Source organism: Danio aesculapii, chromosome 6 (genome assembly GCF_903798145.1).
Source record: "Danio aesculapii chromosome 6, fDanAes4.1, whole genome shotgun sequence".
Classification (NCBI taxonomy): Eukaryota; Metazoa; Chordata; class Actinopteri; order Cypriniformes; family Danionidae; genus Danio; species Danio aesculapii.
In genome coordinates, this window is record NC_079440.1 from 33080395 (window position 1) to 33106742 (window position 26348).

Sequence of the window (26348 nt, forward strand, 5' to 3'; positions counted from 1 at the left end):
ATGATTTACTTTTTGAGATCCCCAAAATGCAGATAAATCTTGCATAATGCTGTATTTTGCTATAAATTACTGTACAATAAAAATATACATGTAATCCTAAATCTCTTTACATATATACAAGACCACAATAATTCAAGTCATTTAAGAACTACATATTGTAGCGTAGAGTTTTTGCTTCAAAATTATTTGAAAACCATCTTGTTTACTTGCTTACAGAAAACAATATATTGATTTAAATTTTCTAAGACACTGAAAAGCTCCATGGCTCATATGCGAGGGGGCATGAATTATCATTACTACTGCAGTGATTCACACCTGAGAAGGCCTGCATAATGAGCTGCTAAAGTATGTTTGTACATTTTCTGTTGTCTGTTTATTGAGAATATTTACCTATATATCACCCAAAATAACTTAAGATTCACTTGTGAGTGCAGTTAAACAGTTTATTGCTAAAAATGTTTTTTTTAAGTGTTTCTTGGGCATTAATCCAGCATATTAGAATTGTCTCTGAATAATTCTGTGACACTCGAAGTAATTACAAAAGCTTTGAGCACAAGAATAAATTATTTATAAGCAAAAATATGTCTCCAGTATCTTAAATGGCCTAAATAAGGTAATAACAATTGTCTTCTTTGGCTGAAATATCCCTTCAAATGATCTTTATTCAAGGTTGTTTTATACATCTGATAAAATTAAACTCTAATATATATATATATATATATATATATATATATATATATATATATATATATATATATATATATATATATATATATATATATATATATAAATTTTAAGATTAATGATGACTGATTATCACTATATCAAGCACAATTGTTTTAGACACCTCAAAATAAATCATAGATTTCATGAAAATTTCTGGACTAAATACTTTTACTTAATAAAATGATTTCTTCATGATTAAATATAATTTCACATAATTTAGACAATAAACTAATGGATAATGTTCTGTCATTGTTTTATGATGTGAGTTATTGAATATCAAGAACCTCTCAGAAATTGCAATCACTAGAGTTTCACAGCAACAATTATCTTGAGATAAAACTTGCATGATACTGCATTTTCCTATAATTATTGTGCAATAAAAAAACCTAATATATGTAATCCTTAATCTCTTTACATATATACAAGACCACAATAATAAGCTGGTGTACTGTATCAAGAAGCAGCATATGGTTTGTTCTGACGTTTCTCAAAAAAATTGCATAACACATGTTTGTAATCCATATACAAGAGAGTGAATGACCCACATAATCGGATGTCATTAAGAATATGTGATAGTTTACTCACATTAGAGGAAATTCTACCAACAAATTATGATTAAGTCTTCATTTATTTATAAGGTTTAAACCATTAGATTTGATCCAGCGTGACCATACACCAGCCCTCATGCAAAAGGACAGACAACGGTGTTTAGAAGCCGGTGACATGATACTTAGTTTATCTGATCCAGTGTTATAAATAAATGATATGTTCTCGTTACATAAAAACCTCCGTCACACATGTGAAACGAGCCATCCTGTTCATCCCTCCAAAAACACAGCTGACAACAGCGCTCACATGCGCACACCGAATTACACACATGAACACCTCCCTTTAAAGAAACGGCCTTGAGCAGACACACAACTCAAATGAGTGCAGTATGATGTGTACGTATGAGTGTGTGTGTGTATGTGTGTGTGTTGAACTCCATATACAAAGAGAATTCTGAGGCGGCCAGCTGGGCACATAAGCCGTAACTGCAAAATCCAAATAATCCTTTACAAAGACAAGCTATCTAAAGGGGGGTGAGACGAAAGCACAAAGAAAAGAAAAACATTAAATACGCCTGCTATTGTACATTAGAGTGCATATGCATGTGTGTGTACATATGAGTGTGTGGTGATGTTTAAGCTGTCCAGCACCTTCAGCTTTACACTGAGTAACCGGAATGTCAAGCCACCCAAAATAGCCGGACAGCTTATGGCATTTAAAACCAAGGCTGTACACGCAATGAGAAGAGATATAAATAGACCAAGCCCTCACCTTCCATCATGATTGCAGATTTGCATTCCTCTATCTCCAAGGAGCCTGAAATGGGAGGAGGGGAGGAGAGAAGCCCCTGGTTACCAGATGGAGAGATGTTAAAAAAACGAAACCAAACAAAAACAGTCTTCCGGCCTCCAAAACCCTCGGGTTTAAAGTCCCCGTGTCCCTCGTACGACGGGCCGTCAGATGTTTTAGGGCTCCGTGTTTAGGCCATGGATGCTGCTGCTGCTGGCCACTGCGGCTGCGGTCTACACGATCACCAAAGGATGCTGAAAAGGGGGCAGGAAAAAAAGCAGAGTGGAGAGAGACAGAGAGAGGGAGGGAGGGAGAGCTTGCTGAGGTCATCGCTTGGCTCAGCCAATCCCGCAGGCTCTGCTGCATGTCACATGGTGAGCGGTTCATCGCTTCTGTCAGAGTCCTCACTGGGAATTCACATACACACACACACATATATACATACACACACAAGCACACAGCTTACCTTGTTATGGTGCAGCGTGCTGCTCCTGCCAGAACAGAAAGGGAGCTGGATTAATGGCGCGTTTGGTGTCGCACGACTAAATACAGGAAACTGAACACATAGACAGACTGGGATAGAGTTTCTTAATGGCTACATTTGTAAAAGTGCACATTGAGGCTCAGCTGGCAGCGCTGTGACAAATCAATCACTGACATTACATCTGACAGAAACAGTGGCTGACCAGAAGAGGGAGGAGCCCGAGCTCAATACTCTAACTGTGACTGAGGAGGAGGGGAGGAGAGAGAGGGAGAGAGAGAGAGAGAGAGAGAGAGAGAGAGAGAGAGAGAGGTTATATGTTTGTGTCAGGCCTGGGATTCATTTTATATGAGGAGGTGTGTCTCCCCTTTTGGATTACTAATGAAAAGACAAATAAAAAACAACAGAGATGGCCTGATTAAACGTCCTTCCGTTTCACAAAAGCATCAGCTGCAGTTTGGAGACAAAAAAAAAAAAAAACAGCTGACGATATTGTGAGAAACAATTTAATTCATTGTAATGAATAACCTAAAGATTGTACTTAATTGTAAAGAATATTAAAATAAAAAATGAAATAAGACATATTAAAAAAAATAATAAAACCTTTAAAAGTAAAATTATTTACATTACTATTTAAAAGTATGGGGTTAGTAGGATATTTCCATATTTTGAAAGATATATCATATACTCACCAGAAACAGAATACATTTATTTCATCAAAAAGAAATCAAAAACAGTAATAGTGAAGCACAAATACATTGAAACGCTACGATTGTGTTAAATGAGAAAAGCATTAAAAGACTTAATATATAATATAATATAATATAATATAATATAATATAATATAATATAATATAATATAATATAATATAATATAATATAATATAATATAATATAATATATAAGACAAATATAGTATTTGTTATTTGGTACATTTAGAAAGCAGGCTGGTGTATTATGTTCCATAAAAGAAGAAAAGCAATGCAAAAATAAAGGTATGTGAGCTGTCACTGAGGATGTAGCTTTTTTTTTTTTTTCTTTGTACTTAAGGGTCCATATTGATGACTTACAGGTATATATTAGTACCTAAAATGTACAAAAGTTCACTATTTAAAAAGCCTCCACCACAGTGACAGCTTTGCTCATACAATTTATTTGAATGTAGGTGGCAGTGATTTTTTAATAAGTCAGATATTATTTATGTATTCATTTGATTTGTTCAAATAGTTGATTTATTTAAGAATTAAGACAATTGTGCTCCTTTTAAATGGGCCATTAATTAGATTTTTTTAATTTAACCTGATATTTTAAAACACATTTCCATTTCTAAGCAAAACACGTGTGTTGATCAAAGGAACAACAGTCTGCTGTAGCACCAAATATAGGCAACACTCTTGCCGTCGAAATTGGCAAAACAATAAAGGAGAGCAAGTGATACAGCAATATCACACAAGTAAATAAATAAGTAAAACAAAAGAAAAATCAGGTCATTAAATGAATTAAAATTACTCATATATTGACATAATTGCTGCATTCCAATTTGCATACTAAAAGTTATAAATATTAGAATAGAATTAGTATGTCCTAAATCATTTGTTGCATCCCAAATGACACACAATATATGTAGTGCACTTGTACCAGGGATGGGCAAAAATTTTTTCAAGGGGCCACATTAGACTTTAGGTTTTAGTGGGCCAGACCAATACAGTTCATTTGTTTTCCAAAACATTTTTTTTAAATAAACATTTATAATATTATAAAAATCTAAAGATCTTTAAAAAAAAATCTTAAAAAAGAAACGTGAAAACATGAGCGTGACATACCGCATGTGCATCCCTTCCTATTTGTGCGCTTAACCCATGCGTCACCATTTGAAATAATGAAACTGAGCACACAAAAGACGCTATAAGTGAAAGTACCCCTTTGTTGACTTGCAATATCAGACCTACTTCACGCGGGCTGATCAAAGAAGTCCAGCGCGTGGCCTGGGGGCTGTAAAATGCCCAGGTCTAACTTATACAATAAACCATGTTATGTATGAGTTTATTATTGTTCCAAATAAAACACTAATCTATTGCAGAGAATTTGATTATAATTGCAAACATGGGTAAAAAGTGTTAAAATTACAAACATGGTGGACATGCAAGAATGTAGTTTAAATAAGGAGGCTTTTTGTACATATGTCTGAATGATTGTTAATTAATATCTAATCTTCTGGAAAATATTTATTTAGTGTTTTCTGGGTTATATTTCAGCAGCAACAACATGAGCTTATGAAGACATGTTTGGTCATTAACTTCTGAATATATAATTATGCAAACACCTAAAGAGATTTCTCAGCATGAAAGACTAACAAATGTCAGATTAACCTGCTGCGGCATTTTTATGACTATAAAATATATATTCATGCACAGCAAGAATTATGTACCAGAACTGAAACCACAAATTACAATGCAAACAGAAATAGCATGCTGATTTTTCTTTTTAATATAAGTGTATTCATATTTTATGATCATCTCTCCTTATAAGCACTAAAGCAACAATACATATCTGCATGTCTACTCTCAACCCTGCTTTATTGCCTAATCAGGAAGTGTTCAGACATGATGCTGTTTCATTCTCAATCCTCTGATCACCTAAGTCATGCTCAGGTCCATGTGAGCGTCTCTTCCTCTTATCATTGTCTGTCTCTAGCGCCCTCTATCTGCATTCTTTATCTAACTGTCTGAACACATCAGTCTATAAACGCCCAGTCATTCACACAAGGGCCACAGTGACCAAGACATTGACAGAGATACATCCCTCCACAATTATCAATGAATATACAGGTTTCCAGATCACATTTAGCATCCCTCAATGTTGAAGATATGGTCAAAATGACGCCTAATCAACATAGTCTACCCAACCAGAAAACACCCAGACTCGCACCACCCTATACAGCAGATGCTGTCTGTAAATACAACCCTCCCCCACTACACTCCACCTCTTTTAAACCCTACACTACTCAATGGAGCAGATCTTATCCTTCCAGCGTGCAGGTGCATGCGTGTTTGTTTACAAATATAGCAAAATAAAGCCTTAAGGTCTTGTCTTGAAAATTAAAGCATCAAACGATCTTCACAAATTGTAGTTCTTGTGATTTTTGACATGAAAAATCTTGTGTAATTTTTGACATGATGTTATTCAGTTTCTCATTATTACATAGAAGTGTCAAGTATTTCTTTTTTTTTTTTTTTGGTTTTGTCTGAGAATAATATTTGGGATTTAGAAAAATCTATGTAAGGCAGGACTTTATATATATATAAAAAATGATCTATTAAAATATGTAAATTATGTACAGTCCCTGACAAAAGTCTTGTCGCTTGTGTACAAAATGGGCCAGTATAAGTTTCTAACGGTATGAAAACCTTGGATAAAAATATCACGGTTTCACAGTATAATGATTACTGCTCTAAAATATGTCCTATTTAAATGTCTGGGTAAAAAACTTTTTTCCGCTTTGAACACAATGGCTGCATCTGAAATTGCATACTTCCATACTGTATATAGTACGCTAAAACAGAATGCGAGCTAAGTAGTATGTCTGAATTCATAGAACAGGAAAAACTGTATGCCAGAAGTACCCGGATGACTACCTACTTTTGGCGAGATTCTGAAGTGCGCATGCGAGGGACCCTACGCTATCCCATTATGCACCACGAGAGAATTCATAATTGGAAGTGAAGCGACACAACTGACGCGGGTACAGTATGTCATGTGATGATGACAATATGGCATCTTGTGTATGTCCGAGCTCCATTCATACTACTCACATTAATACTGTATAGAACATACTTTTTTAACGGTCGAGTGTTGCCAGTATCTACTGAGTAGTAGGTGTTTTCCGATGCAGCCAATATATTTTATTTTGAGAAACATTTAAAATATTTTGGAACAGTATACATGTCAGGCTAAATAATTCAAATGAGTCATTGACTCCTGCTATCTTTCTTAACTTCAAAAACACAGACAGTAGGACAACAGTATCTTCAGCAGAAATTATATCCCATGATGTCATTTTAAATTGTAAAGAGTTACAATTTAAAACCACATCTTTGGATATAATTGCTGCTGAAGATACTGTTGTCCTAAAAAAACAAAAAAAAAATAAAATAAAAACAGAGTAAAAAAAAACAATCTTGCATAAACCGTAGGAATGGTATAACAGAACATTTGGGCGGTTTTAAAACCTTGACTTTTCCAAACTGAGGTAAACAGTATCTTGAAAACGGTTATCACCCCATGCCTAGTACAAATTGACCTGAAGTGCAACTGAAATATATTTCTAAACAAGACATATATATATAAAAAAAAATTTTACAAGAAAGGGCTCATTTTAATTCCAACAACTTTTGAAATAATGTTTCAGTGCAAAACTAAACTGTCAAAAAGTATTTTAAGATTCCCAGCTTGGTAAAGCCCATTAAGTCAATATTTGCAAAGACATAAGTGTTGTCGCCTTGTCATATGAGCTTCACCTGTGACTAAATAATGGATCAATTAGGTCTCAGGTGTGTCTAAAAAGGACCCCAGTACACTAGACCTTCACATCAACTAGACCTCTGCAAACATGCCTAAGATTCATTCTGAGACTAAAGTGTTGATTATCAAGAGGTTGAAGATCCACTGCTGATACAGTAGTCACCTTCAGTAAGTCTCAGCATCAATAGAGGATAAAAAAGATTTGAAGAGACTGGAGACGTTTTTGATATGCCCAGGTTAGGCAGACCCCACAAGACAACTGCTCGGGAGGACCGTTTGTCGGCTTGAAAATCCAGCCCATTTACCACTGCAGCAGAGCTCCACGTGACCTGGTCATCCAAAGTCCCTGTGTCAACCAGAAAAGTTTGTCGGATTCTGTCTCGAAATGGCCTCCATGACCAAATCAGTGCCCAGAAGCCAGCACTAAACCAAAGTCATTTGAAAAAACCATATGGCATTTGCCAAGGCCCACAGCCTGCTAAAAAGAAGAAGGTGGATTTTTCCAGATAAACCTTCTGTTGAATTACACCACAGTCACTGCAAATATTGCAGGAGACCTACTGGAGCCCACATGGATCCGTGATTTACCCAGAAAACAGTGAAGTTTGGTGGCGGAAAGATCATGGTCTGGGGTTACATCCAGGATGTAACCAGGGTGGAAGGCAAGATCAATAGTTTAAAATACCAAGAAATCTTAGCTACACCTAATATTCCAAAACCATAAAAGAGGCCAAATTCTGCAGCGGGTCGGTACTCCATCTCATACTTCCATCTCCACATCAAAGTTCCTCAAGGCAAAGAAGATCAAGATACTCCAGGATTGGCCAGCTCAGTCACCAGACATAAACATCATTGAGCATATGTGGGGTAGGATAAAAGAGGAAGCATGGAAGACGAACTAAAGAATATTGATAAACTCTGCGAGGCATGCAAGACTGCATGCTTTCTTTGCTATTCCTGATGACTTCATCAATAAATTATTTGAATCACTGCCAAACCGCATGGTTTCAAACTTACGGAAGTCATCCAAGATATTAAATTTGGATCTCACAGCACCACTACTTAATTAGCTGACATATTTTTGCGTTTGCAGTAAATTTGTTCAATTTCTGTATAGGCGACAAAACTTTTGTCCAAAAATTTGACCTTCCTGTCTTGAATAAATAATCTTTTTTTCAGTAAAACTAATTTATTTCAGTGCATTAAACATCATTTGGGAGGGTATTTTGCTTTTCATATGAGCTATTTCTAACACCAATTGGTTAATTAAATTAATCGAAGGTGCTTCTACAAAATAGCTAAGCCACAAGACTTTTGTCAGAAACTGTATTATGTATGGATAGATGAATGGAACAATATAATGTGGCACTTCAAGCACTTTTAACAAACACTTGAAAAATACTTAATAATAAGCAAAAAATACAGTCTGATCTCTAAAGATCTTTTTCAATGCTGTAGCTGAACTTGAAGTGACACATACATACATGCATACACACACAGCTTAGCATAACTGAGTACACCACTCATATATCCCACATTTATATTAATATTTCAGTTTTACCCAAAACTGAAACTAACCCAACACAGATAACTGTTCAAAAATGAGTACAACCAAATTCATATGTAGGGAACAAATATTAAATAAAATGTTAATATACAGGAAAAAAAAAAAAAATCAAGAGAATACACGAAATAACATTTAATAACGTTGTTGTTGTTTTTTTTTTCTCAATAACTTGCTTGAATTTAAATGTATTATATTCCCATTCCTAAAGATGCTAGGTGACCAAACTGTTATAACTGGTAAGTAAAAATATTTATTTATTGTTTATATATATATTCATATCCATACATATAAATGCAGCTAAAATGTAATGTTATTCACGAAATAGTCCAGAGAATATTCTAAATTCATCTTTATATTTAATAACATATCATGAAGCATCCACAACCAACCACCAGCTTCTGTCAACATCCTCCCAAACCCGCCTGCCGTACAAAATATTTGTCAAAGGATATTTGTGGGAAGGAGTAAAGGGGTGGGGGGTAAACACACTCCTACTTCAACACGCATAAATAACTCAACTCAACTGCTGTAAAAACAAGGATGAGGAGAGACGACAGGCAAGCAGACAAGAACAATAAACCAACTATTACTGAATCCAAAATCACAGACACTGTCTCTAGTCCCATTTACCAGACTTTCTATAGTATAAACCTAATACTAAATAGGCGATGGTAGTGACAAAAATGCTTGTCTCAAACACAATTTGATTTAATGAGACACATTTGATTCAGGAAAAAACACTTTAATGGACATATGCCCATATAAAGTAAAACAATTAGTCTTTGCAATAACTGTAAATTATTTACAACTATTGTCACAACAGTCCATGCAGGTAGACATTGGCTTGTTTTTTTTAAATCTGCATGAAAACATGACTAGGCACTGAGCGTTCATTTTACATGAAGTGCTTAGTGCTCTGCATTTTTTAAACAGCTCTGTCAGCTGGAGAAGCTCTCACAACCGAGCAGTTTTGGATGAGATCTGGCATTTTCAGCTGTGCAAAAAACTCTTTGCTAAATACGTACCCTTAAGTGTGGTTTATTTATAAACTAATTTCGAGAGGATCACGTGCTTATGATCAACAAGGCTGGCTCCTGATTAGCTCTGTAATCTGACCAATTAGATGATTACGGAAGCATTATAATTATCCAGAGTTTTTCACTCCAGTTATCTTTGTCTTGAAGCTTCTCCCCCTTCCACCCCTACTTCCTCCCCCTTTTCCGATAGGGCGACACGGTGGCCCAGTGGCTAGCACTGTTGCCTCACAGCAAGAACACCGCTGGTCCAACCTCGTATCGGGCTGGTTGGTGTTTCTGTGCGGAGTTTACTTGTTCTCCCCGTGTTTGCGTGGGTTTCCCCCAAGTTCCCTGGTTTCCTCTCACTGTCCAAAAACATAAACCATAGCCGATCGACTAAACCAAATTATCACCTAAGACAACCTTAGTTTACACTTCTTACACTGCCATAAGCAGGGGAGTTCTCGAGACCTACCTGAGCTCGAACTCCCCTCTCACCCTTCTAACGGGAGGGAGCCCCGGGCTCGAGGATATTACGAGCTTAGGGCTCTCTCCCGGGACAGCATGCCAAATACGCTTTATTAATTATCAGCTAAGTGTGAACTCTTGAATGTGTGACATATTTATCCATGCAAGTTAATCCACCAATAAAAAAAATCTTTTTGGTAATCTTTAATCAAAATCTAACTATTTGCTTCTGCTCTGGAAAGGCAGGCCTTTTCTGATGACATCAGTTTGACAGCGTGGGATAAAAGGGTTAGCCACGCCCCTCCAACCATTAGTTTGCTGCGAGTGAAAGATGAGAGGAAGAGCTATAAATCTCATTAACCCTCTGGGGGATCTAAAGGTGTTTTGGGTTCCTGGAGAACTTCTGATTTGCCCTGATATTTGTGCTTTTTTCAGTTGCTTAGAAACATGTGGCTAAAGTCTAATACCACTGTAAACAGCACAAAATGGCCTACAATAGTACTTTGGCAACATTTATGAACACATTTGTGTTTTTGAGAAAGAAGTGTTTATGAGTTGTTAGTGAAAAACTACCATTTTTAAGTCACTGAAATAACTCCATGAAACACACACAGAATATGTCTTCAAAAGACTTGAGAACTGAATGTTGTAGCCTGGAGTTTTTGGTTATTTACTTGCTTACACAAAACAAAATATTGATTTCAATTTTCTAAGACTCTGAAAAGCTCAAGGTTGCGCATGATAAAAGTAAACTCTAACTCCAATATGTTATATCAATTTTAAGATTAATGATGACTGATAATCACTATAACAAACACAATTGTTTTAGACACCTCCAAATAAATCATGGATTATATTAGATTAGATTAGATTAGATTCAACTTTATTGTCATTACACATGTACAAGTACAGGGCAACGAAATGCAGTTTCGGTCTAACCAGCAGTGCAATAGCAGCAAGTGCAGGATATAGGTATAAGTTATAAAGTGCAGTTATAGAAAAATTATGGTAATATTTACAGATGGATGTACTATGAACATTATATACAGGTTGTATTAGCTGGACTGAAATAAGGCTGGACTAAAAACTTTTACTTAATAAAATTATTTTTTCATAATTGAATACATTTTCACAGAATTTAGACAATAAACTAATGGATAATGTTCTGTCGTTGTTTTTATATTTATATTTTCTATCCAATCCATATCTGTTTTCAAACAAAAAAAAAGGAAAATGAAGAAAACGTCCGTTTTTACGTTTTTCTTTTGCTCACAAAAAACAAAAAGAGATTTTGGCCCAATTTTCATTTTTTAAATTTAGGGTAGGACAATGGATAAACGACTTCAAAATTCATTATACACATGTAGGCGGTGCTGAAACGCCCATTTTCCTCTGATTGGTCAACCAAACCTGAGCTTATGATGTAGCCCTCAAATAAAGAGCCCTGTGTGGACCAGCACCAAGGCTTTTAATTATTATTATTATTTAATTTTATATATAAACAAAGTTTACATATTCTGTCATTTGATCAGTTAGCAGGCTTACATCAATGACTACATCTTTGACGCACGCGCTGTAAAGCTATAAAGTACAAAAATATAATAGTTATTATTGCACATTCGTCTTATTCTTCAGCAGATCTGTAAATTCTGTATTTTATAAACTGATCATTAATAAGGACTAAGCTATTAATAACTAATTCTCCAAATTAAACAGGCTTGATTAAAGTCCTGTCATTTTAAAGATTTTCTACAATTTAAGCAGAATTTGGTTAAAGAGAATTTAATTCAGAATAGTGCGCTGATTTCTTTGCACATCACGCACTTTACGAACGCACTTTCCTTTTCTATTATTTCATGCAATAGTAAATGCATAAAATAAAATGCAAACAGTTGGCAGCACCGAATAGTAGCCTATATGCAATATAGTGTGCAATATAGAACTGAGCCCGCTGTAGCACTTCAACAATTTTCTCACGAAGAGCAAATGTCAATTTCACTATTAGCGCAATGCCCAGACAGCCAGCTCATCTGTTAGTCAGAACTACAAGACATTATTTATTATAAGTATGTGTTTAATTACTTCCTTTAAAAATTTGTTCATTAATCCAGTGTTTTAGAATGTCTAGAAAGTCTTGTTGTGTGAGAAAACGCATGAGAAATAGGCATTGCAGCTGGCCGTATTGTATAGCTAGGCTTTTTGTACTTAAACTTATTTTAGTTCGGCTCCTAAATTAGTTGGCAACCTGGAGATGTTGCTTGTGCACAGCCACCGATCCTATTGTATTTTATATAAACCCACTTATTTAATATATTACACATAGCCTGCCATGGGCTAGGCCTTTAAATAATAATCATAATAATAATAATAACACATATACATACATATATATTATATATATATTATGTATGTATGTATGTAAAAAGCCTAATCAACATCAATAGGAGGGAATAAAATAATTTTAAAAAATGGTACCCTTTGTTACAACTGGTCCCAATGTGTTTTTATTCTGGTCCTGCTAAAAACTAAACAATAAAAAAAAACACTAAGTGACCAATATTCATTATTATTAGCCTATTATTATTATTTTTTTATTATTATTATTATTATTATTATTATTTAGGTCTACAGTAGCTCGGAAACAATCATGCAAACCAGGTGCTGCTCCCAAATGGCTGTCTATGCTCAGCATCAGGTGCACAGCAGCAAGTATAGGCATATAGGCAAGCGAACTATAGGCATTTATTATTATTATTATTATTATCATCATCATTATTATCATTATTATTATCATTATCACCATTATTATTATATAGGCCTTTCTTGGAAATGATGATCCAAACTAGGTCCTGCTCGGAAATGGCTATCTTTGCTCAGCATCACGTGCACAGCTGCAGGACATTTGGCAGCATACTATGACTTTATTTTAATGACAAACGTCTAATAATACTGCTAATTTATGTTTTTATTTAATTTATGCATGTGCAATGAATGTAAGCCCGCTAACTGATCAAATGACAGAATATGTAAACTTTGTTTATATAAATAATTAAATAATAATAATAATTAAAAGCCTTGATGCTGGTCCACAGAGGGCTCTTATTTTGAGGGCTACATCACGAGCTCAGATTTGGTTGACCAATCAGAGGAAAATGGGCGTTTCAGCACCGCCTACATGTGTATAATGAATTTTGAAGTCATTGATCTATTTTCCTACCCTAAATTCAAAAAATTAAAATTGAAATTGAGCCAAAATCTCTTTTTTTCTGGGTTTTTTTTTTTGTGAGCAAACGAAAAACGGAAAAACAGCATTTTCTTCATTTCCCTTTTTTTGTTTGAAAATGGATTTTATGATGTGAATTGTTGAATATCAAGAACCTCTCAGAAATTTCAATCAGCAGAGTTTCATAGCAACTTTTATATTCTGAATTTGTATTTCTAATGCCTTAAAAATATTACTAAAGTCCACCATGTATTTGAAATGTGGTACATCAGTATAATATAAACTAGGTTAAAAACCGCACAACTGTAATACGTAGTTATTATTTTCAGGGAACATAAAGACATTGAAACAGAGTAACATATGATTTATAACATACAGTATGATTCAATAAAAAGAAGCATCTAAATGCATAAGTAGAAAGGAATCTGCCCCCTGTTGTTGACTGCTTATCAATGCATCCCGTGTAAACGGAACAAGATGTTCATGACAATTTAGCTTCAGGGCTCATTTTGGCAGATTCATAATGTGTCTGTTAAAGATCTCTCGGTTATGTAATCCAGCTATCTGGACATACAGGGTCAATGACAGTGCGTGGCCGGGCACATTCATATTGCTTTCCAATGACCGGAAAGTGAGATTATTCTCGGTGAAGGTAACTGACTGGACAGCACCTTCATTTTCATGTTGCCTTTTACGTTTTTGTTTATTTAAAGGTATAGCTGAATCATTAAAACATTTTTGAGAGTACTGAATGTAGTTCTAATAAGTAATCAAATCAATTGTTTTAATAAGTCACTATCTACAATGCAGCTACTGTATTTTATTATGTATGTATAAATGAGTATTCATGAATATAACTGAAAGCAGGTTTTCTGGGCCCACAACAGCACTCATTTACTCAGGAATATTATTAGTTTAATAATACAGACAATGATTTGAACATTGCAAAATTACAATATTACCTTTTATTTTGACAAAATGTCATTAAAATTCAGAAAATCATCATCATTTAGTAAAACAGATATATTTATGTAAAAGTAACACAACATGCTAGATGCAGTCAAACTATATATTATATGATATTTACTTCTGTTCACAAACAGAAACAGCTTCTTGACATGGTCAAATGGTTTGAAAGATAGTGGAAGTTTTTAGAGGAAAAATGTTAGTATGGATAGTATTTTGTTAGTATTTTGCATTGAGATCCCTTTTTTATTTCATCAAATGTTATTTTTTTCTTGTAAATATTTGGAATCTGAACTACTGTTACAGTGAATGACATTTAGTGAGTGTTTCCTGTAAATTATTTAGTATATACATTTTCATGACTGATTTTTACTTAGAAAAAATCTATTAAAAAATGCATTTTAATTACTGAAAAAAATATATTGCACTTTATTTTGTGTGTATATATCTTAGACTAGAGCCATTTGCCAAATTATTTCATGTACTAACTAATTCACCCTGTGTAACTCTGCAAATTAAATATAATTAAGTACAACTTTGCAACAATATCAAATAAATATACACTTATAGGGTTGAAGTCAGCCCCCCTTTGATTTTTATTTTATTTTTTTTAATCTTTCCCAAATTATGTTTAACAGAGCAAGGAAATTTTCACAGTATGTCTGATAATATTTTTTCTTCTAGAGAAAGTCTTATTTGTTTTATTTCAGCAAGAATAAAAGCAGTTTATTCAATTTATATTATTTTTTTAAAAGCCATTTTAGTCAAAATTATTAGCTCCTTTTTTAAGATGTATTTTTTTTCGATAGTACAGAACAAACCTTCATTATACAATAACTTGCCTAATTACCCTAACCAGCCTAGTTAACCAAATTAACCTAGTTAAGCCTTTCAATATCACTTTAAGCTGTATAGAAGTGTCTTGAAAAATATCTAGTCAAATATTATGTACTGTCATCATGCCAAAGATAAAATAAATCAGTTATTAGAACTATTATGTTTAGAAATGTGTTGAAAAAAAAATCTTCTCTCCATTAAACAGAAATTGGGGAAAAAAATAAACAGGGTGACTAATAATTCAGGAGGGCTAATAATGCTGACTTCAACTGTATCTATACGTTTTTCTTTCTTCTTTCCTATCTGAATGCAAAACCAACCAAACAAAAACAAATACCCTTAAGAATAAAATAAAATCGCTTGGAAAAAAGTGAAATCACTCAAATTCAATAATCACACATGACGAATGCACTGCATTGAATCAGATAATGTTTTAGTTAGAAAATATGTCTAAATTTAACATAACACTATTCAAAAATATGAATGCTTGCAAGATATATTTCAAAAGGGAAGGCAGCATAATAATGCAGTCTGCAGATCTGAGCCTGGTTTTGTTTTAAATAATACAGTGCAACACTGCCACCTTGTGCTTTTCAATGGTCAGAGTCAGACATTATACTTAATTCAACAAAAACAAAAGCAACATTTTATGAATAATAAACGATAATATATATAACAAATACAAGTATTCTACAAATCATTTACAGTATATTTTATTAAGAAATAATGTGCAGCTTTCTTTCCTTATTGAGGAAATCAATAAGCAAAGAAAATGCACCATGTACTATACAGTGCCTATCAGGGGCGTAGCGTACATTTTAAAAGTGTGTGAGGGGAGGGGGGGGGGGGGGGGGGGGTCTGTATGAGATCATGTTCATATAATTATTAATCACCTGTTTCTAAATGGTCTGTCTCTAAAAGTGAGGGGGACGTATACCCACCCACCCCCTCCCCCCTGGTTGCTACACCCCTGGTGCCTATTATAGTTTAATAGAAAAGGCTTCCCTGATTTCATTACAATGTGTTGGAATTTACTATTAAATAAAACTGTGCTACATATGAACTGCATGCGCATACATGTCTATTGAAAGCTAACTATGGGAATTAAATGTTAATTTTTGGAAATGTTTTTGATTAATTTAGTTCCATATAATTTTCTGTAGTCTGATTAAAAACACATATGCTATCATTTAAGGCCTAATTATTATATAAACCCATCTCTCAACATTGCATGAGAGATTCGTAATATTCTGACACTATTCTGTCATAAGATTTGGGCACAAAAAAGATGGAACGGGAGACAAACCATCACATAGAAAGACAGATAAAAGAAAGACAAAAGCATGGCAGTAGAAAAGAAAGACATGCAACATGCATCCAGCTGTGATATTCTCCAGTCTCCTCTCTCTCATGTCTCGGTTTTTCTCATGCGTTTTTCTCATCCTCCACATTCACTGACCTACTTTTCCCCTCAAGTGTTATTTTAGTCTCCAATAGATGGCAGGCAGGCTCTGGGTGTCTGGATCATTAGTCTTCACGTACATTGCATCAGCACAGACTGTTTTAGAAAGGGCTGAGTCTGTGTGTTGGGTGTGCACCTGCTAGGCTTTAATTGTGCAGTAAATGGCTGCTTATCTAGAGATCTTCGGAGGGCGTGTTACATGTAAACGTGTAATTCTGCCATGATGCTGCAGGACTTAAAAAAAAATAAAAAAAAAGAACGGGTCCTAAAGTGTGATGGAGTTCAAATCCGCCTACAAACGCCCATGTCTCTGGGTGTGACTGTCCCTCAAGACAAAGTCCACCCTTTGGGCATCCCAAAATTCCTATTTAGGGAATCTAAAGTCACATTTGGAACTAGCCTTCCATCTTTCATTGGTGGATGATCTCAGAAGAGACACGTTTGACGTAAACTGTTATATCTCATTCTGATGTTCTTGGAAAAGATGAATAATCATCAATATTCACAGAAGATTTTAATAAATATTAACGTTTATTTTTTATTTAAATATTAGTCAAGCAAACTTCACATTCATTTATACTTAATTTATTCTACATAATTTTACAAGTTTCCAATTATCTAGTTTTGAATGAACATCATCATTAAGATATTGAACATTTAAAGTGTTTTACTGAATTTATTAATATGGACAGTAAAGCCTTTTTTAGATTTCCAATTCGTCACTGTCCCTTTAAAAAACACACCTGAAATACTGATTGGTACACGTTTCCACTGTGTGATGGTCCTTCCCAGAAAGTACATTTTTATATTTCAAACAAATACTTTATTTCTTGAGCAACAAATTAGAATGATTTCTGAAGGATAATATCACACTGAAGTCGGCATGGGGCAGTATGAGATTCTGACGGTATGATAACCTTGGATAAAAATATCACAGTTTACAGTATTGTGATTACTGCTCTAAAATATGTTCTTTTTTTAATTGTCTGGGTAAAAAAACTAAATTTTTTTCCTTACTGAACAAAATATTTTTTATTTTAAGAAACATTTAAAATATTTCGGAATAGTAAACATGCACCATTAAAATACAGTATTTTTAATTTGCTGTAAAACGAAATACAGTAAAACAAGTGACTGCGAAACATGACCAATCACAGAAAGGAATTTTTCTGCCAGGAGTAAGAAATCACAGATGCAAAAAGCTGCCAGCTACAAAGCGTGGGCAAATGCTCTTATGTTTCTAAAAATACTTTATATTCTTGGTTTAATTAATAAAAATAAATACAAACAATAAGTAAATAAAACTAAATTTGTGTCTGTGCATCACTTGTCGAAGTGCAGTTAAAAGGCTAAAAAACTAAATGAAGCAGTTGTTCAAAACAAACAACTTACATATATCGTAGAAATGGTAAGACAGAAAACTTTGGCGGTTTTAAAACCCTTGGCTTTTAAAAACCGCGGTAAACCTTGAAGCCGGATATCATCCCATGCCTACACTGAAGACTGCAATAACGCTGCAAATTCAACTAAGTTATAATAGAAAATTAAATGTTAATTATGGAGTACAGAATACATAGAGTAGGTTAAATAAATGGCATCACTCACAATTCACAACTTTTTACAAATATAAAATTCTAAACATGAACTTGAGAAGGGAGGCACGGTGGCGTAGTGGGTAGCGCTGATGCCTCACAGCAAAATGTCCCCCCTTTTTACGTGGGTTTCCTCCGGGTACTCCAGTTTCCCCCACAGTCCAAAGACCTGCGCTATAGGTGAATTAGGTAAGCTAAATTGTCCGTAAAGTTATGTATGAATGAGAGTGTATGGGTGTTTCCCAGTTATGGGTTGCAGCTGGAAGGGCATTCACTGGGTAAAACATGCTAGATAAGTTGACGGTTCATTTCGCTGTGGCAACCCCTGATTAATAAAGGGACTATGCCAAAAAGAAAATGAATGAATGGACTTTAGAAATATCTACCTTTTAAAAGATAGCAAGGTTAATTAGGCCAGTCATTGGCCTAATTAACAACAGTTCTGTATCCAATTGAAAAAAAAAGTCATTAGCCCCAAAAAATAATTAGCACCCTTAAGATGTGCCTAAAAAAAAAGTATTTAATGGCACTTTTAGAATACTAGTATCTAGCAAAATAAATATTTCGCACTGTCATCATGAAAAAGACAAAAGAATTAAGTTATTTGAAAATAATTATTAAAACTATTATGTTTGAAATTGTGTTAAAAACCTTCTCTCCATTAAAGAGCACTTGGGAAATATTTTAAATATAATTAAAATTTCACCGGAGGGCTAATCATTTTGATTTCAACTGTATGTATGTATGTATGCATGTATGTGTATACAATAATTTGTCTGAATATAATTTCTAAGAATGACATATTAATAATCCAGAGGTGTTCGCTGGATAAATTCCAGTGCAAGATGCAAAAATAGTTCATAATAGCTCTATATCCTTACATCTCCCTCAGAACCATTAGAGCTCATTTACAAATCTGCTTTTCAAAGTAACGTTTACAGGTCACTCGCTGACATAAAGCACATTCAGATAAGCAACACCAGGCCAAAACTATAAAAGTTAAAGTCTTTTATAATAAATTCTGAAATTTCACATATTTATGAGATGCCCTAAAAGCCCGTCCAGCCAGTTTGGTCCTGAGAGCAGGAAGTGAGCTGATGAGGGTGTGTGAAAGTGTGAGACGGCCCTTGTTGGTTTTCTAAAGGGCATTGCTTGGCAAACGGCACGTAGGCAAAGGAGAGGAGCAGACGGGCACGTTGCTAATCTGTGGCATCTCTCTGCACCAGGAATGTTGTTTTGGTTTGGGTCACTCCCGTAATCACCGTCGCTCATCGGCAGCGAAACGAGTCAGTGTTACAGAAACGTATGAAGACGTGGGGACTTTCCACACGTGCGGACGTGTTCAAGAGTTGCTCTTCAGTTCTGGGTTCATGAGAGGCTACTGTGTGACTTCATAAGTTTGTGCTGATCTCAGTGCAGGCCAGTCTGAATCAGCAGCACTTGTAAATCATGTGCGCAGATAATGAATGATTCGATACTCATAGATAGTGATATCTTTGTTTGGAAGATTGTCTGAAAAATGCAGACTAAAACGTCATGCCCTTTCAGACATTCAGGCTGACCGATTTGTCGACTCAATATGTATCTTTAATGCAACGTTCATATCTTTAATAATGCTAGACACTGCAGCTGATTTGGGTAAAAGGTAACTTATTATCACCACTTTTTTTATTTGTTTTCTAAAATGATTTGTTTAATTATTAAATGAGTTAAGTTCAAGTAAATATTCTCTATTTTGCATAGATTGCTAGTACAAAATTGGTTATAGATGGAGCCAGGTTCAAAATTCTTCAACATAATCTATTGGGATTTTGGGCAACTCTTTTTATCATATAATAATAATAATAATAATAATAATAATAATAATAATAATAATAATAATAATATATTTATATAAATACATATATAAACACATATAAATACATACATACATAAACAACACACTGTTGGATGAAGTCAGGTTCAAAATTCTTCAAAATAATCTATTGGGATTTTGGGCAACTCTTTTTATCATATAATAATAATAATAATAATAATAATAATAATAATAATAATAATAATAATAATAGTAATAATAATAATAATAATAATAATAATAATAATAATAATATATTTATATAAATACATATATAAACACATATAAATACATACATACATAAACAACACACTGTTGGATGGAGTCAGGTTCAAAATTCTTGTTGAATTTTGTGTTTCATAATGTAATATACGATTTTTAGAGAGGGGATTTGGGATTTTTCAGGCAATACTGTGAAAAAAATATTTTATTTATTTATTTATTTATTTATTTATTTATTATTTTAGTCAAAAGTCGAGTACACGTGAAGACGTTCTGAACATGTTGTGTTCTCCAGAATGAAGATATTTTTAAAAAACTAAAGTTTGGTGTACGTGCTGAAGTTGTGGAGATTTATGACTCAGTGCATGAGGGAAAACAGTCTTTAAAAATATATACAGTATGGGAACTGAACAGGATCTGTAGCTTACCTCAGACCCTTCACTGTGAGTGTGTGGGAGTGTGGCAGGGAAATATGCATGCTGGGTAAAACGATGCTTGTATTATGATTATAAGGGTGGTTTCTTTGCTTACAAAAAATACCCAGATCAAATGTTACTCCCAAATAAACATAAAGGCACTTAAGAAATACAACCCCAAATCAGAAAAAGTTGGGACAGTATCGAAAATGCAAATAAAAAAGAAAGAAGTGATTTTTCAATGTACTTTTTTAATCTTTTACTTGTATTTCTTTGCAGACATTTTTTTTTATAAACACGTACCACTTTGCAATGGTGCCATTCCTATTCACCGCACTAAAAAGACGTTTAAGGACTGATGACACCAAGTGATGAAGTGTTTCAGGTGTAATTTTGTCCCATTCTTCCTGCAAACAAGTCTTAAGGTGGGCAACAGTACAAGGTCTTTGTTGTCGCAGTTTGTGCTTCAAAATGCGCAACACATTCTCTATTGGAGACAGATTGGGACTGCAGGCAGGCCAGTCAAGTACCTGTATCGTCTTCCTTCGCAGCCAGTACTTTGTAATGTGTGCAGAATGTGGTTTTGCATTGTCTTGTGGAAATATGCATGGGAAATAGGCAGCAGCACATTGTGCTCCAAAATCTCTATGTACTCAACATTAATGCTGCCATAGTTACCTTTGCCAAAGGCACAGACACAACCCTATATCATGACAGCCCATGGCTTTTGGACTTGCAATACTGACTCATCTGGTCTATCCCAGATGCCTCCAAGCCCACAGAAGTCCATAGCGCTTCTGGACACTGTTAATATAGGGCTTACTTTTGGCACAGTACAGTTTTCACTGACATTTGTGGATGTAACTATGTATTGTGTTACTTGACAAAGGTTTGCCAAAGTAGTCCTGAGCCCGTGTGGCAATATTATTTATAGATGAATGATGATTCTTGATGCAGTGTTGCTTGAGAAATCAGAGATTATGATTGTTCACCCTTGGCTTTTACTCACAAAAATTCCTCCTGATTCCTTGAATCTTTTAATTACATTATGTACTGTTGAAGGTGAAATATACAAATGTCTTCCTATCTTTCTTTGAGGAACATTGTTTTTAAACATTACAATAACTTTCTAACGTACATGTTGGCAAATTGGTGATCCATGGACTAGCGTTGATCCCAAAGGACCTTGCTGCTGGCTGCTTTTGCACCAAATCATAATAACAATCACCTGTTGGCATCACCTCTTTCATTTCGCATCATTATTTAACCAGTTTACCTGATTACTAGCCTTAAACTCCCAACATTTGGGGGAATGTTGCAGGTCTGAATGACAGGAAAGCATATATATTTACAAATGAAATGAAGTTGACCAGACAAAACATGAAATATTTTGTGTGCAATGAAATACTAGACAAAGTAAATTTGGAAATCACTACTTTCTCTTTTTATTAGTAATTTCTGTCCCAAGTTTATTGATTTGGGATTGTACGCTACAATGAATTTAATTTGCATTCTAACGATAAAAGCCAAGTTTTTTCCATCTTACTATGAGATCTACTGTATAGCAAGTAAATATACGTAAATATGCAAATAAACTTTATTTTCAGAATAAAAATTCACAGTTGACTGTAAGTCGCAAAGGGTCAGAATAAATACTGTTCTAAATATTGTTCTACAGGACAAAGAAAATCCTGTATTTTGGATGCTTTCTTTAAATTACACTCTTTATTTAGCAATTTCTTGAAAAGCCAAAAATCTCAAAATTAAATACTGTATGAAAAAACGGTCATTATGAAGGTTAAAAAAAGCTGCTTGTCTAAAACACTGGCAGATTTGTTCACAAGGATGTTAACACAATCTAATCAGATCAGACCTTGAGGAGATAACTGAATCATTTAAACAGAACACCACACTTACGTCACAACTCACTGACATTTCCCCTATGCCACACAAAAGCAACCACTACAATACAATAAAAAACTAAAATCTCTCATACAACAAAAACATCAACTCATCTTCACTAGTTGTCGACGCCTGCATTCAAAAAGCCAGATCTTCAGTTAAATTTAAAAAAACTTCAGCCGTAACCTGCATCAATGGCACTTTCCATAGATCATGTGGTTTTTGTCATTTAATTATGTACAGTTATTCACAGATTTTTCATTTAAACATATAAACTGACAATGATTAGGTGGAAACATTTTGAAGCATGTTTTATGATTAAGAGTGGTGCACACAAGCCTGCAGTGTGAGTACGGTGTTACTTATTATTTTATTTATTTGTATTAAATAAATGTAAATGGCCTCAAACAAATGACGCTGGTTAAGGTTATAGGGTTATGGTTAGTGTAAGGTGACATGTACTTCCAAAGTTTCTTATAGTCAGTTAAATGTCTGTTGAAGGAGCAGTATCAACAGATATTAAGCAGACCATCTACTAATACTCAAATGGACCATCAAAATAAAGTGTTACCAATTACTTTGTGACCAATTACTTCTGCTAAATGACTAAATGTAAATGTAAATGATGTAGAAAATTTTTCAGAATGACTAATGTGACTGACACTGACCTACAGTAATCAGAGCTTTGTTACATATAGTCGGATTTAGAAAACTACTATACATTTGCACTTACACTACATTATACAATGTAACACATGAAGCATAACAGTGACATTGCATGGCTCTCTATGCTAGTCAAATGGTAGAATAATCTAAGTTTTGTTCAAGAGTTCAGCTCAGTAAACATAGTTTTAGTTTTCATATCTGTTTGACATTCACCTGTTATGCTTTTTTTAGAATGCCAAGAGGTCAGACTGACTTACAAAATATGACTTTATTGTAATAATATATTTTCTTGATCACACGGTACACAGTTATTTTAGATAACAAAATAACCTTCACAAAATACTCTTATTTCTACTGAGTTCTGAGTTTTTCAGCTGACCAAACTTTTAAAAGTTTAGAAAATTGTCTGGATTTGATGTTATTAGTCCAGTCAACATTAGATATACTAAATATTTATTAGATTTGAAAATAACATTGTATGTGTTGTATATGGTGGCGCAGTGTGTAGCTTTGGCACCTCACAGCAAGAAGGTCGCTGATTTAAGCCCCAGTTGGGTCAATTGGCATTTCTGTGTGGAGTTTGCATGTTCTCCTGGTGTTCGTGTGGGTTTCCTCACGGTGCTTTGTTTTCCCCACAGTCCAAAGACAAGCGCTATAGGTGATTTGGGTTAGCTAAATTGTCGGTAGTGTATGTGTGTATGTCCTGGTCTTCCATGTTGGTGGTTGAGTGTTGGGCTAACAACCCACCTTGTAAAAATTAGAAGTTACAAAACACCAACATGGTGCGCTAAATATCAATTTCAGTGTAAACGGCCCTGGAAGTAAGTAAGTATTTTAGTAGAATTAATATATTGCCTTTTTAAGTAAACCCCAGCACAAATATTAGCGAACTTTAACATTTTTACTTTATTAACATTTTATTGGTTTCCACCATCATTGAAAATCATCTCCCTCACGTCATTTTGCACTCTAAAATGTAAGAAAAAACATCCTTTTGGGCATCAAGCAAAGCAATATAAAGCGATTCAAATACTGTTGTTTGCTGTCAAGTCAAACTTTATATAAATGTCTTGTCGATCCTGGCGACTGTGCATTGACAATAATGCAAAAATTTGAATATGCTACTAATGAAAAGCCATTAGCTTTTCAAAGAAAAAGACATCGGCAGTAATTCCAACAGTCAGTCTATCGTATACACGTCAGCCCTTTCATTTTTGCTGGGATTCTCCCGTATTTTACCATTCTATCTGCTATCATACCATATAAGTATTGTCCAGTCTCCCATATTTTTAAACTTTCTGAAAAGTGTAAATAACATCAACACAGGTAATCCCAAAAGTTATATAATTGCAAGAGTTGTTCGAAAGAATTATGCTTTCACTTTATTTTGGCTTAAAAACACTTTAAAATATAATAATGGTCAAATTCCCTTCCTTTCCATTAAAGCCATGCGTTGTCACCCTTCCTATACAACCAGTGAATCAGTCAATTCATTTAACAGTGCTGACTTATGGATGATTTCTGTAGTAATAAAGACACTGCTGCCCTAATGGCTTCTGTCCACATGATTTGAAAAGCAGCAAAAGTGGACACTTTGGAATTTGGATGTGTGTTTAAACAAACATATATCATTAAGCTATCCAGTATTTTTACATCTCAATGTTAACAGATATGCTCTGTTTTTATTACAGTCTAAAATAAGTATAAATATAGATTCAATGTTAGATTTATACAATTGAACTGAGAGTTTAATAAACCCGTTCATTTCCCAATCCTAGCCCTGTCTTTTCCTACTTTCCTATGAGCATAAAAAGCTCTTAATATAAAAGCCCCTGTGATCACAGTAATAGCACAATTAAATTTTTATACATTTCCGCTAGTGGTGGTAATATCTTCTCTTTGTCTCAAATGTCTCCCCATACAATAGTAGAAAAGACGTATAAAAAAGAGATTGAAAATGAATATCAAGTTCTAAGAGGCACCTGACAATGACAGCAATGTATTTTACCTTATGACAAAACTGCCTCATTTAGGTGGTTTAATGAATTCTCGTATCACTTTACGTCTATTAAATCATACCCTAACCAACTCTTGCGGTCTATTCTTGGTGTAAGACTTAATCAAACAGGCTGTTTAAAAATAAGTAAACCATTCTGTACAATGACGCAGTTATTATAACAAAATAAACCAGACAGGGGAATAGAAACCCCAAAGGAAGCAGAGGAGCGTTGCATCATCCTGAACTGGTTTATTTATCGATAATAACCAGCTGACTGTTCATGATACTTAAATGACATCTTTCTTAAAAAAAGCCCATGAATTGTAATGAGTTGCCTTTAAAAATGACAAGAAAGTGTCAAGTGAGCAATAAGTCTGGACGTTTGCCAGAAACAAACTGAACAAATGTACAGTTTAAAGGTCGTTATGCAAAAATATAAGACTCCAGAACGCTGCAATTTATCCGTCAGCATCACACACACAAATTAATATTCTAAAGATGTCTGTTCACTCACATGACTTATTCATGCACTGAAGGTCATGTGTGATGATTGGCCCGGAGAGCACAGCTGAGAACGAGACAGTGGAAAAGTTTAGCTCACCAATCATATAATTGAAATCCTCCAGAGAGGGTCTCAGTTTATGGCCTCTAATAGTCTGCTGTCATTATAGTGTGCGTATACATGCGTGTGTGTGTGTGTGTGTTTGTATATATTTAGTTTTACTCTGAGCAGACTAGATGGGACCTTAGGCCTGAATAAACAAGGCAGTAAATGCACTTCTGTACCCCTCCCGTCATCTCATTTCCCGCATCTCCCTCACTCCACACCTAAAGCAGGGCAGTATATTTCCCATAAACTGAGCACATTAACTGCACAGGGTAACATTATATGTTATTTACATAAACACAAGGCAAACAAACTAATCAACTGCAGTGCACCAGTAGAGTTTTTCAGCAAGGTTTTTGAATGCATTTAGTGCAAGATTTGCCAATTTTCTCCTTTCTGATCCAAATAGACAGCTTATACATTTTTGTTTTATTAACGATTCAAGTACTGTAGTTACTGACTATATTTCTTATACAATTCTTCA

At 34.4% G+C, this 26348-nt stretch overlaps 1 protein-coding gene across 5 annotated transcripts in view; it reads right to left on the reverse strand.

The window, feature by feature from the left end:
- The window catches only part of sgip1a (SH3GL interacting endocytic adaptor 1a), a 152085-nt gene that overhangs the window by 110034 nt on the left and 15703 nt on the right, over nucleotides 1–26348 (reverse strand). For 4 of the 5 annotated variants that reach the window (XM_056460023.1, XM_056460022.1, XM_056460024.1 and 1 more), the window contains exons 1-2: nucleotides 2531–2728; nucleotides 2047–2318 (exon numbers count right to left, since the gene is read on the reverse strand). In XM_056460023.1, the coding sequence (XP_056315998.1) occupies nucleotides 2047–2056 (10 nt within the window). In that variant the 5' untranslated portion in view covers nucleotides 2057–2318; nucleotides 2531–2728. Of the gene's footprint in view, nucleotides 1–2046; nucleotides 2319–2530; nucleotides 2729–26348 lie in introns of those variants that run through there. The other variant, XM_056460021.1, reaches the window with a different exon arrangement.